At 37.0% G+C, this 14,704-nt stretch overlaps 1 protein-coding gene across 1 annotated transcript in view; it reads left to right on the top strand.

The window, feature by feature from the left end:
* The window catches only part of DNAL1 (dynein axonemal light chain 1), a 46,297-nt gene extending 32,291 nt beyond the window's left edge, over positions 1-14,006 (top strand). Inside the window, exons 6-8 of the mRNA XM_043556559.1 lie at positions 3,433-3,559; positions 4,562-4,702; positions 9,550-14,006. Coding sequence (XP_043412494.1) covers positions 3,433-3,559; positions 4,562-4,702; positions 9,550-9,590 — 309 coding nt within the window. The 3' untranslated portion in view covers positions 9,591-14,006. The remainder of the gene's footprint in view (positions 1-3,432; positions 3,560-4,561; positions 4,703-9,549) is intronic.
* The last annotated feature ends 698 nt before the right edge of the window (positions 14,007-14,704 follow it).

A 14,704-nucleotide genomic window follows, 5' to 3' on the forward strand; every position in this document is an offset into this window, starting at 1 on the left:
ACATAAAATTTACCATGGTAACCATTTTTAAGTACAGTTCCATGGTATTAAGTATATTGTATCATTGTACAACCATCACTGCTGTCCATCTCCACAACTCTCTTCAGCTGGTAAAACTGCACCTCTGTACCCATTGAACAATAACTCCTTTGTCCCATCCCCTCAGCTCTAGCACCACCATTCTACTTTTTGTCTCTCTGAATGTGATTATCATAAGTACCCCATGAAAATGGAATCATATGGTATTTGTCTTCATGTGACTGACTTATTTCACTTAGCATAATGTCCTCAAGGTTCATTCATGTTGTAACATTTATCAGAATGTCTTTCTCTTCTCAGGATGAATGATATTCTATTGAATGTATATACCATGTCTTGTTTATCTCTTCCTCCATCAGTGATCACTTTGGTTGCTTCCACCTTTTGGCAATTGTAAATAATGCTGCTGTGAACATGGGTGTTCAAATCTCTCTTCAAAACTCTGCTTCCAATCCTTTTGGGTATATGCCCAGAAGTGGGATTGCTAGATCATATATTTTTAATTTTTGAAGGAACCACCAATTTTCTGTAGCAGCTATACCATTTTACATCCCATCCCCACCACTAATGCACAAGGGTTCCAATTTTTTTATATCCTTGCCAACACTTGTTATTTTTTGTTTGCTTGATAGTAGCCATCCTAATGAGTGTGAGATGGTATCTCAATATGCCAACCCCCTCCTTTTACAGAGTAAAAAACTAGGAGGAGGAGTGATTTGTTCATATGCAGAAGCAGACCAGTTTGCTAAACGTCTGTTTACTCAATGTTCAGTTCTCCAAAGGGCCAATTTATTATTTATTGAGTGACAGATTTCACTGAACTGATTTACACAAACTTAGCCAGGTTTTACTGATTGATAGTCACCATATTGCTTCACCAAAATCTTATCTTTATTACCTTCTTAGAAATATATAAAAAATTGTGTTGCTTGGAATGGTTTCAACACCTTTAAATTTTTTCCTTAAGCTTTTATTTAGTGTTAATTTTACTGCAGCTGTTTCATCCCAGCTTTGGATTTGTTGGTCCATCTTGGTAGAATCAGTTTCATTTTTTTTTAAATGTATTTATTTTTAGAGAGAGAGAGAGAGAGCATGCAAGTGGGAGAAGAGCAGAGAGAGAGAGAGAGAAAGAATCCCAAGCAGGCTCTGCACTGTCAGTGCAGAGCCTGAGTGGGACTTGAACTCACGAACTGTGAGATTATGCCCTCAGCCGAAATTGGACACTTAACCGACTGAGCCACCCAGGTGCCCCTCATATTTTAGACATTAATCACTTCTCAAGTGATTAGAACACATAAAAATAGTAATCTAATTAAAGTGGTTAGGGAATCCTTACATTTAGGGAAGTACAAAAGACCGTGGAAGAGATTGAAATGTATTGAAAGAACTATGCTCTGGACATCCAAAATGTGTACATTTGTAAGTTAGTATACATAAGAAATTCTCATTCCACAAAGTCATATTGCCAAGTGAAGAAAGTCCCCAAACTGCAATTTGGCAATGGCAAAACAGCTACATCCAAATGGCTAAAAATGAAACTAAAACTAAATTAGTACTCAGATGAATGAATAAAACATCACAGACATCTTCAAAAGTTATCCTATCTAAAGGAATTTCTGTCCTGTTTTATCTTATCCTATCCTATCTAAAACAAATTGCTATAATTTGTAAGTAGTTAAACAGTTTTTCAGTAAATCAGTGAAAGAGTAAATTCAGCAAATTGGCTATTTGGAGAATTGGTGAAATTGGTTATGTGAAATTGACCAAGAGCCCCATATATACACGTAAAACAACACTAAGCGGCAGACCCAGAATTGAGTCTAAATCTTCTAATCCATGTTTAATCAGTTTTTTCCCTGCTACCTCACACTTTCTAAATTTGACACATGAAATGGATGGGGATGCAGTGAGTTAAAATGTATGTAATAAAGTTTAAATTATCTGATGCCTGATTCCCCTCTTCTGAAAGCTATATAGGACATATTAATTAGATCCTTTGGGAGAAGATATCAGAATAGTAGATGAGAGGGTTTGATAAAATCACTAAGTTCTGATATATGAGTGCTAGAATGGACTGATATAAAAGGTTTTGTTTTTTTTTTTTTACTTTGAAATTGTTTCTTTTATTCAGAAAGTTGAAACTATAATGAATTGTGGGAGTTGGAATGACACACAGACTAATTGAGGCCACTCCCTTCTCAGCTTCCCCTGGTTCCACCAGTATGGAAAATGTATTAAGGTTCTTTGTCCCAGTACACTTATTCTCTCTATGGTCTTTGAAAGGACAGTTACCAGCACATAGACCTAGGCCCCACATTCTAGATGTTACCATGTGGATATAGGTAAATTCTTTAGACTAAGAGGGGATTGAGCATCTAATTGATCCTGCCTAGCATTCTTTTGTTTTTTAAAAAAAGAAATAATCATTTCATTATGTCTTATGTCTACAAAAGAAGGAAGAATCTTTGTACCACCATTGATCATATCCAGCATTTAAGAGCCAATATGATACAATCTTTATACTGTAATGGAAAAAACTATGGGTGTTTTTTTTTTTTTCATGTTTATTTCTGAGAGAGAGAGCTTGCTAATGCAAGTGGGAGTGGAGGAGGGGCAGATAGAGGGGGGAGAGAATCCCAAGTAGTCTCCATGCTGTCACTGTCAGCCCGACTTTGGGGCTCAGTTTCATGAACCCTGAGATCATGACCTGAGCCAAAATTAAGAGTCAGATACTTAACTGACTAAGCCACCCAGGCACCTCAAGACTATGAGTTTTAAACTGAGTTTTATACATCAAAAAAATAAGAGGACTTGATAGATAGCAGATGGATAGGTGGACAGATATATGATAGGAAAAGGATAGTAAAATGTTAATGGTAGAATCTAGGTAGAACATATATAGATAGTCATTGTAATACTCTTTCAACTTGTTATGTTTGAAAGTTTCCATAATAAATATTGAAACAAAACCCCTGAAATTTAGACTTAGCTCTATTACTTGATAGCATTGTGATCTTAGAAAATGCCTTTAATCTCTCTATAATAGAAATCAAATTACCTGCTTTACCTATCTTTAATGTTATAAGGATCAAACCATATAATGTATAGAGACATAATTTGAAATCTATGCCATTCAATAAAAGTGATAAAATAGTGCTATTGTTTCCCCTTTTGGTAATTTCAGTAGCTATTTTAGTTCAGATCAGTTTGAAGAGAGGAAGAAAATGTTCTATTTGCCTTTCTTTATGAGAAAAACTCCCACACAACCTGCAGCTCTCCTGCCCGTAAACAGGTGGGTTTCGGTTCTCTCGAAGGCCATTGTTTTTATAAGGAAAGGGGACAGAAGGAAAAGTTTAAAAATAAGCTTATAAACCAAATTGCTTTCTTTTTCAGGAAGCAGTAGGGGACACATTAGAAGAACTGTGGATCTCCTACAATTTTATTGAGAAGTTGAAAGGGATCCATGTAATGAAGAAATTAAAGATTCTCTACATGTCTAATAACCTGGTGAAAGACTGGGGTAAGCCGAAGCTGGCTCTTTGTTAACCTTCTACCTCCTGTTGTAGAAAATAAACAGAATGAGATGCAAAATGGGGACATTTCTTTCTAAGCACACAGGGAAATAGCTATAGGAGTTCCTATATTTATGCTAAATGCTTGAAATTTACATTTAAATATTTACTTAGAATGATTATAACTGAATAGATCCTGGTCTTATTATTCATCATGAAAAAAATTTAAATTATTGTCCAAAGGCTGAAAGGAATCAGGTTTAATTTAATAATCTTGCGTGGAAGGTGTATTTGCCATTTATATTACTTTGCTTTTTTATAATATATTATTCATTCAGCATTTACTAAAGTCCTATTAAGTGTTATGAACTATGCCAGGCTCTTAACATACATAATTGAATAAGATACTGTCTCTGTTTTCAAGGAATTCACAACTTAGTGGAAAAGAGTAGTTTATAAGCTAATAACTATAGAACTTTGTAATGAGTTCTTCATTAGAGGTGTGAATTCATTAGGAATTCAAAGATTAGGTGTGTCTGGCTGGTTCAGTCAGTACAGCATGTGATCCTTGATCTCAGGCTCATGAGTTCAAGCCCCATGTTGGGTGTGAAGTCTATTTAATTAAAAAAAAAAAAAAATTCACAGATGAGGGAATGGGTAGAGACAACAGCAGTTTGGCTTAACCCATACTGTACAGCATAGAGAAGCCCTATCACTGGCGAGTTTGTTCTTTGTGATTCTGAACCTCATTTCCTTTTCTTATCCTACCTGTAGCCTAGCATAAAGGTTGAGGAAGTATGTCTTCTTTTTCCCTCCCTTTCCATATTGTCTTCAGAGAAAGACTTCATATGGGATAGCTTGCCTTATTACTTCTTTCAAAATCTTAAATGAATTGTTCTGAATAGTCACAAACTGAGGGCTACTGGTACTGGAGTTCAACCCCTCAATCCCAAAAATCATAACAGGAAAACTTGCCATTTTCATGTGGAATGTATTCTTTGTACTCATAGCTGAATTTGTGAAGCTGGCCGAACTGCCGTGCCTGGAAGACCTGGTGTTTGTAGGCAATCCCTTGGAAGAGAAACATTCTGCGGAGGGGAACTGGATTGAAGAAGCAACCAAGAGAGTTCCCAAACTGAAAAAGCTGGATGGTGAGTGACCCTGAGCCAGCTTGGGGCAATGATTTCTAAGCATAAGAATTGAATTTGTGACATGGAATTATGAAAAGGAGCACAACTGAAAAAAAAGATAGGTTGTCTCTCATCTCCAAAGCCATTTCATTCCATAGGAAATTTTATCGTCTGAGTTTGGGCCAGGGTGAGATGAAAAACTCCTGGGATACTTAGACTGGTGTAAGATCATCCCTAGACCAAAAACTTTTAAGAAAGCCAGGCTTTTCTCAAGTCACAAGGGTATTATTTTGCAGAATAATTAGACATAAATGGTAAGCAGTTGCTTTTTCACAGCTGCATCAAAATTGTCATTTTCTCTCTATACCCTCCCCCCACACCTAATTTTAGTTAACCAATATTTAAGATAGGTGTCAATGTCAGTAGATATCCCTGACTAGGTTCAAGTTCCAATTCTACCACTTAGTAGCCTTTTGTCATTGTGCTAGTTAATGAATGTCACCAAACCTTGTTCTTTTGTATCTAAAAACTAGAAATGATAATAGTCCCAGACTTCTCGGGATCTTACCTCCTCCTAATGGTGCTATCAGGAAGCCAGACTAGGATCCCAAATGTTCCAGTACCTACAGATTTCTCTCTTTTCTGCCAACCCAGAGAAATAACCTTTCTAATCTGAGGAGAATCCCTATCCCCCTCCTTCTTCTCCACATCATTCTGCATCTGCTCACAAATTGTCTTCTCAGTGATCTTCTTAGGCTTTTCAAAGACAAAAGCTGGTAAGTCTGATGGTCTTTTTCTGCTTTCCACATTGCCCCTGAAGCAGTGATCCATAGAGCTGACTAGGCTACCTGACTGAAGAAGGGAAAGGAAAATATGTAGAAGAAACAAATAAGTAATATCCAGCTACATGATCATTATCATTGTCATCATCACTTACCACACACATATTTGCTCTACTTTCTTCATCACCATACTCATACTGATATTCACATCCAAAACAAAAGGCTTAGTTGTCTGTGGTTTAGGCTTCCTTGTCCCTCAAACCTTCTCTTCTCTCTTCACCACCCCTGCTGCCTTGTCATTCTATCCTTCCTATTCTTTGTCTCTCCATCTCTCTCTTACCAACTCTTTCACAGCCTCAGTACACAATTCTTTTATCCACCCCAGCTTACTGCAGTGGTTGTTCTTAAATGGGACTGCACCCCTATGGAGGGATGGTTTAGAATCTCTGGGGAGAGGGGAGCCTGGGTGGTTCAGTCGGTTAAGCGTCTGGCTTTGGCTCAGGTCATGATCTCACGGTCTGTGAGTTCGAGCCCGGTGTCGGACTCTGTGCTGACAGCTCAGAGCCTGGAGCCTGTTTTGGATTCTGTGTCTCCCCCTCTCTCTGCCCCTCCCCCACTCATGCTCTGTCTCTCTTGCTCTCAAAAATAAATAAAACATTAAAAAAAAGAAATTAGAATCTCTAGGGAGAAAGTGAAGCGGTCTCTGTAGTTTGAACAAGTTTCATAGGTGATTCCAATTGCCTCCCTAGGTATGTGCTCACCTGTCCTCCAGTTGAGAATTATTGATGTAAAAAGCTCTTAACTATCTACTTTCCTACACCAAAAAATAGCTTGCTTGAAGTATAATTGACACACAATTAATTGCACATATTTAAAGTGATAATTATTTGATATGTTTTGATATACATAGACACCTCTGAAACCATCACCACAATTAAGATAGTGAACATATGATGGTGACTGTAGTTAACAATACTGTCTTAATAGTAACTTGAAAGTTGCTAAGAGAGTAGATCTTAAAAGTTTTCACCATACACACACACACACACACACACACACACAGACACACACACACAAGTAAATATGTGAAGTGATTGATGTATTAATTAACATTGTGGTAATCATTTCATAATATATATGTATATCAAATCATCATGTTTATACCTTAAACTTACACAATGCTATCTCAGTCATATCTCAGTAAAGCTGGGGAGAAAAAGATAATGAACATATGCATCACCCCAAAAAGTATCCTTGTGCCTCTTTGTAATCCTTCCCTCCTGCTCCTTGCCATCATCCCTCCCAAGGTAATTAGTGGTTGCTTTCTGTCTCTATAGATTAGTTTGAATTTTCTAGAGTTTTGTATTAATGGAATCATGCAGAATGTTCTTTTTTTTTTTTTTTCCTGGATGCATATTTAGGGGTAAAATGACAGCAGATTATCTCTTATGGAGAGGTATAGGAATAATTGGGAAGAGGCAAACAGGTTTCTAAAATACTGGTAATGCTCTCTTTCCTAAATTGGTAGTAGGTATAGAATCATTGGCTTTGTTACTCCTTAAATTATTTACACTGTATTTGTATGAATGAATATTTCACAATTAAAAAATAAAATAGAAAAAAGTGGGTAGGAACATTAGAGTCTTGGACTTCAGCTTTTCTATGTTCACTTTTGGTTCGATTGTAGAACCATTTGAAGTCATTTGTCTTATTTCTTTCAGCATTGCACACAGGAAGTAAAACGCTTCCCTTAAACATGGACCCCTTACGTAGACCCTGAATAGACCAAGCCACATTATAGCCTTTTGGACCAAGCATTGACTTCAGACCAATCCGAACAGCCCCAAAAGAACCATCCTGCTAGTTAGGATACCAGGACAGAGATGGCTACAGCTGCTAACTTGCCTACTTTTGCTTCTTTTCTGTCGCTTATAAGCAAAACTGGGGAATCTTAAAAAGCTAAAATGGGGATGCCAGGGTGGCTCAGTTGGTGAAGCATCCGACTCTTGGTCTCAGCTCAGGTCTTAATCTCAGGGTCATGAGTGCAGGTCCTGCATTAGGCTTTGTGGCTGGGCATGAAGCCTACTTAAAAAAAAAAAAAAAAAAAAAAAAAGCTAACATGAAAAAGACAATACCAAATATTGGTGGGATGTGGAGCAACTAGAACTCTCAGACCCTGCCAGGTAGTAATGTAACTTGGTATGACCACTTTGGAAAACTGGCATTATCTGTAAAAGGTCTACATACATATCCATTATGACCCAGCACTTTTTCTCCTAGCTACAGACCCCAAATAAAAGGATATATCTGTTAACCCAAAGAGAGGTATGAGAATGTTCATAGCAGCGCTATTTTAATAGCTATAAATTGGAAACAACCCAAATGCCCATCAACAATAGAATAAATTATGACATAGTCATACAATGTAATATTAAACAGCAATGAGAATGAATGAACTACAAATTTCACACAAATAGATGAGTCTCGCAAACATAATGTTGAGCAAAAGAAGCCAGACACAGAGTGCATGTTACACCATCCCATTCATATCAATTTCAAAAACAGGCAAATACCCTATGATGTTAGACATTAGGATAGAATATACCTTTTGTGGGGGGATAGTGACTGGAAGGGGGCTTGAGGAAGTTTTGGTGGGGGTTTCTAATAATGTTCTCTACCTAATCTGGGTGCTGGTTACCAGATGTGTTCATTTTGTACATATTTATCAATCCGTACACTTACATAATTTGTGTACTTTGTATGTTATGCACTCTCCCCCTGTGAAAAGATGCTGTGCAGAGTACAGAGAGGTGAAACTCTAGTCACTACTGTAAAGAACATAAATGTTCATTTCGCAAGGATCACAGAGGAAGAGGCACTGGAGTTGGTTCTTTTTAAAAAAAATTTTTTTTAACATTTATTTATTGTTGAGACACAGAGAGAGACAGCGTGCGAGCAGGGGAGGGGCAGAGAGAGGGAGACACAGAATCCAAAACAGGCTTCAGGCTCTTAACTGTCAACACAGTGCCCCACGTGGGGCTCGAACCCACAAACCGTGAGATCATCGTCTGAGCTGAAGTTGGACATTCAGGTAACTGAGCCACCCAGGTGCCCCTGGAGCTGGTTTTTAATTAAGGGTGGGATTTAGATGGAAGGAGAGTTGGTAGGGGGCATTCCAAAATGGAGGAACCCTTGACCAAGGATCCAGAGATAAGAGTGTGCAAGATGAGTTTGGTAGACCATGAACTGATCAGTTTAGCTGGTGCAGAAGGTGACTGGCTGAAGAGTTAAGACTGAACATGGGGGGCGCCTGGGTGGCTCAGTTGGTTGAGCGGCCGACTTTGGCTCAGGTCATGATCTTGCGGTCTGTGAGTTCGAGCCCCGCGTCGGGCTCTGTGCTGACAGCTCAGAGCCTGGAGCCTGTTTCAGATTCTGTGTCTCCCTCTCTCTGACCCTCCCCTGTTCATGCTCTGTCTCTCTCTGTCTCAAAAATAAATAAATGTTAAAAAAAAATTAAAAAAAAAAAAAAAGACTGAACATGGGACTGGAGTCAAATTGTGGGCAGGCTTCAAATGCCAGTGCTCAGAAATGTGTGGCTCTTGGCCCAGTGATAGCCTGCAGATGTGTTTTGTTTTCTGTGTTTTGGTTCTTTTTATTTTTATTTTTTCAAGTTTATTCCCATTGTTTAATATTTGGGAGAGTAAAATAAAAATTCAGATTTCTGGCAACACTGGGATTGCATATTTTATTGTGAAAAATGAAGAATATTTCTCTGTGTTTAACATATACAGTTTTTAGTGTGTATATAGAGCTTTATTTTTCTGCCTGCCACCTGTAGGCACTTTTATTTGCAACTCTGCATTTGGGGAGCTAAATATTCACAAATACTTATATTAATCCATTTGAGAAGTTTCCTGAGAAGCTTTTTGGATAATTTGAAATCAAAGAGATGATTTTATGAGATTATTTTTATTATGGCACACTTCCTAGTATTCATAGCGTCTCTGGTTAACAGAACAATATTTTCATTTAGAATTTAAAAAATCTGTTTAGAATGACCAGAAATAATTTTCTTTTTCATTTTAGGTACCCCAGTAATTAAAGAGGACGAGGAAGAAGATAACTAACACCATGTTTTCCGCTTCATGTTAACTTATTTAAATGTCATAAGAACAATAGATAAGTTTTGTATAATTGTCTATTTTAAAGATTCTGTGTGGGGCAAAAGATTATTAAGATAAAACAAATCTCTCATTCCTATCTTTTTTTAAACCTATTTAGTGTTTCTCCCCCCAGATAGTAACAGTAACACCAACTTCATATATTCTAGTACTTTTTTTTAGAAATTCAGATTTTCAATTTTTGTCTTTAGTCCCAGTTGTGTACTTCGTGGCCCCATCTACTGAAACTTTTTATAGACTAGTCATTTCTAACAAAAAAGAATAACAAATACGGTTCTTTATTCAATTTAAGTTTTTTTTTTTTTTTAGACCAGGCATTTAAATATATATACTTAACCTTTGAGTCTGTAGACTATCTTTCCTGAAGGTCCATGTCCTTATGATTCAGAAGCACAAATATGTGATGCCTTTGGTTCAAAAGGCAGCACAGTGACAGGAAGAGTTCCTCTTAGAAGAAATGCAGAGCAGCCCTAGAACCAAGACTCCCAAAGTCCAGTTGGAAAAGCTGTGGTGAAAAAAGGAAAAATTAATATCTTGGGGGCCTTATAGCCCATGTTATATTTAGTTGTTTTTCCAAAAATGTGTGCAATGTCAACTGGAATTTAGGTTGTGTTTACATGCCTGGCCACTTGAGTCACTGTGCACAGTCAGCCATTCTGTGATCCAGGTCAGTGGTTGAAATGACTGCCATGATCATTCCTTTAACTGGTACTGTGGTCATGTTACTCAGGTGGACCTGATTTTAGGCACACTTTTTGGTTTATAGTCCCTTATATGTTATATAAGGAAATGTATGTAAACAATAGTTATGTTTGAATTACTAGCCTAAATGTTGGCCATTCATATATGTCAAAATTTTCCCTAATAACTTTGTTCTTTTGACCCTCACGTTGGGAGAAATGATTGCTATAAATAAGGATATAGAACCTAAAGACTGCATCTGATACCTTTCAATAGGTTAATTTAGAATTTCGAAATATATTTTTAGAATGTTTCTGAGTTAAACAGCTCTTAAAATGAATTATGTAAGTGATTGTGGAGGGAAAAGAGAAGAGATATTTCATTATGGGATTGCAGGCAAATGGCAATATTTTTAAGGATTGCCTTCTCTATGAAGGATGGTAGGTGATTTAACCTTAAAATTGCAAAGCAATAGTTGGAGACAGAGCTTAGAATTTATCATATAAGAAAAAAAAGTCTTTTTGGAAAGTACAAGATATAGTAGTCAGTAACCATATGATGATGAAGTCCATAGTAGGCCATGACTGAATCACTGACGGATTTCAGAAAAGAAGTTAGAGGCGCTCTGCCAAATTGTGCCTAAAGTCCCTCAACCAGAGACTGATTCTTATTTCCCCATTTTCTTGTGTAAAACCAGTCAAAGAGGGGAGTGTCATTTTGGTTTTTTTTAAGTGATTGCATAAATAGTCCTGGGCTTCAGAAATTTTCAGCTATCATTTAAGTACGAATTACGTGATTTCTCTGAGTCACTCTGATCTAAAGGGACCACTGCTTTGACAATCAATTCTGAATACAAACAGCAAGAGGAAAAATTAGTCCAACACTTTTTGCATCCTTTTAGTTCTTCCTTATAATCTGATAGGAAGAAATCTTTACTCTGGCTTACACATTCAAAGCCTTTGGGTATTTCTTTTGTGAACTGTAGGCAATGAGTATTCCCCTTGGTGATGTTTAAATCTTCAAAACTAGGAGGGAAGATGATCTTCTTCACTTGTAGTTTGCATGTCATCCAGTAGGAAAGCTTGAAGCCATTTTGCTATGTATGGATATATTTTCTAAAAGTTACTCTGGAAGTGAATATAATAGGGAATGAATAACTTCATATTGAATCTTAAAATGGCTTATGGTATTGGCATTTGGTTTTCTGAATTCTATAATATAGAAACATTTTCTCTGCTTCTCCTTGTTTCTTAATATTTTTAAATCACTGATAGTTCTCAGAGATTGGGATGGATTCTCTCTGTGCTCTTGGTTTAAAGCATTATGCCATTTTAGTGGCTCATCTAAATTTTTTCTATTCTTGTAATGATGGTAGAGCTCTGGAATCCATCCAGTATTTTAATTTTCCACAGGTAACTTGATTTTAGTCTGCAAAGGAATTCAACTTTTCTGTGTTCCCTAACTGTAAGTTTATGGCTGTATTACCTGGTCAGGCCTTAAAAGGTTTTTGTGTTCTGTGTTCATAGGAGTTTGTTCCTTTAGACCAGAGTTTCTCAGTGTTGGCACTATTACCATTTTGGGTTGGATAATGTTATCCTGTGTGTTATAGGATGTTTAGCACTATCTCTGGCTTCTACTCACTAGATACCAGTAGAATCCCCAGTTTCGTTCTGACAACCAAAAATGTCTTCAGACATTACCATCTGTCCCCTCTGGCAGTGGGGTAGGAACAGATTCGTCCCTGGTTAAGAACCAGTGCTTTATACTAACATTCCTTTTGTCCAGGTGCATTTATTTTCACTCTAGCCATATATGCCTCCTGAGTTGTTGTATGAGAGAAGGTGATGTATTTAATAATTATGGATGGAAGGAAAATGGTCATTGGTGTTTTGCTTTTTTGTAATGCTCATTTTAATAATTGTCATATAACATTAGAAACTCAGGGCTGGAAGGTTCAACTTACGTTTTTCAGCAGGGTCTCAACTTTTATTTCTTAGTATTCCTGCTTATCTTAGGACAGTGATTGTTAACCTACCTCTCTCTTACTATAACAGAATTCAACTTTATGATAGATTTTGCTTTATCTTTGAACATTTTGAGTGTACTTTTAGAAAATGGATCATTCTTTAAATGTTTGTTCATTGTCCACTAATGCATAGATTTTCCAGACTGTAGCAGTCATTAAATACAGAAAAATATTGTATAAAATTTGGAAAAATTTGGTAATCATATGTGAAAGTTAGCTGGTGTAGACACCAATTTTGGATGTGATCAGAAGAATGTCATGATAATTGGTCATTAACTTGGTATTACTTGGTATGGTTATTAGACACTTAAATGTGGTTCTTGTGTGGAAAAAGAATTTTGACTTGAATAGATTCTTCTTTTACCAGTGGTCTGAAGTAGAGTAAGGAGGAATAAAAAATGAATCTTAACTGTTGACTTATTCTCAGAATTGGTGATGTGTAAGTGGAGTTGAAGGTAGTTATCTCTGTGACCAAGAATCTTCCACCTGGGTTTTTCTTAGGACTAATGGAAAAAGTGTAGGGTCTAGGAAGGTTGGACTTAATCATTAACTTTTAAAAATTGGTGTGTTGGGGGGTGGGGAGTGTCAAAGTATTGATCACGAGTAGTGTCTCTTTAACTGCAGTTTGTCAGTTTGTGAGGACCTTACATTGTAATTGTTGGTAAAGGGAGAAAACTAACTGCTGAACTGAAAGTTATCTTTTAACTGAAATTAATCCCTTCGGCACATGTTTTCTTTATTTAGGCTGCTTAATATGTCTGTGAATAATTAAATATAAAACAAGTTTCAGTGTAGCAGAGTTGGTGCTTCTGACACAGCTAACTTGACCATATTCCTTTATCCTCACTCTAGCATGAGGTTTTGGTTTTGGTTTTGGTTTTTTCATAAAACCATAAAATAGGTGCAATAAAAAAAATAGAGTATGTCTTAAAAAAAATCACTGAACTTTTAGAAATCCCACATCGAAATCTCTGTTGCTACCTTTTTATAACTGACTGCAAAGGAAGAAAACTGAAAGTCAAAATGAGACTGAGTCTTACTTTTTTCTAACCTAAGAAACATTTTCACTTGCCACTTGGAGAAGTCATAACTGGATTCTAGTTACTTCCCATATTGGGCAGATTAGAGGGGAACCAGCCAACCAAATTATGATCTAGCAAATTTAACAAGGGGATAGGGGAGAGTAAACTATTTTGCCATAGATTTGCACTTTAAAATTATGAACTGGATGTTGGTAGACAGGACTCCCAAAGGGCAGATAGGTAAATACCTAGCCTGCATGTGGATATTAGAGAATCAGACTTATCCTTGCTCGTTCTAAGCCAACCTGAGCAATAGTTGTCTGTTGACATATTCAGAGTCTGGATTTCCCTATTTCCCTCCTTGTTGTCATCTTCCATGTCTGCTACATTGACAGTCATCCCTCTGGGGAATGTGTCATGTAGAATTCTCTTTCTCAGAATAGAAACTTTGTGCGTTAGTTATCTTTCCCACGTCTAGATTTTAACAGTTAATTTAGATGTTGGTTAAATTAAGCTGTGGCTAATGTGACAAGGGTGGGAAGTTCTTTGCTTCTTTGATCTGCAGGATACCTGCCTCTGAGGTGCTATTGCCTGGAGGGATCAATCCCATCAAAAGACTGGTGGTAGAGAATATACATACAGCTAGCTGCTTCTCCCAGGGTGTCAGTCATGATAACGAGCATCATTCCAGAATCTTTGGCTTCTAGAACCAACTCCATTCTAAAGAACATTTTAACATCTATTAATACTTTGATAATAATCTTTTATATGCAGGAATTTTGTAGCATGACTTTATGACTAAACTTATTGTGTTAACTTATTTAGAAATGTTGAGTTTCTGAATGTTATTTTGTGAAACTTGTTTTAAAATAGTAATAAATTGTGTTATTTTCTAAAAAAAATTAATTCGTATCTTTTTTTGGTTATGTGGCCATTAGCTTTAGCTAGTATAGAGCAACCATGTGAACTTCCAATCACATTCAATTCTGAAGAAATTTGGCCTTTAGATCAAACATTCCACACAGCTTGTGTGAGTGTGTATGAGACAGGGAGAGAGCCTGACTCATTTCTTTATGCCATTTTTTTCCCCCTGTAGTTCACTACCAGTGATAATCTCCTCTTCCAGGTTTGTAAGTCTTGACTAGAAGGCCTCTGGGCACCATTCCAAATGATTGGGATCCTGCAAAGTGCTTCCCGGAACCGGAAGGACTATTCCTAGTCCTCTCCTTACTGGTAGTATACGAGTTTAAGGTTGATTGATAGGCCCCTGATTTGTGGTCTGGAATCACCTGACACTGGCCAGCCCCTTTTTGATCCACAAGAAACAAGAT

This window comes from Prionailurus bengalensis, chromosome B3 (genome assembly GCF_016509475.1).
Source record: "Prionailurus bengalensis isolate Pbe53 chromosome B3, Fcat_Pben_1.1_paternal_pri, whole genome shotgun sequence".
Lineage (NCBI taxonomy): Eukaryota > Metazoa > Chordata > Mammalia > Carnivora > Felidae > Prionailurus > Prionailurus bengalensis.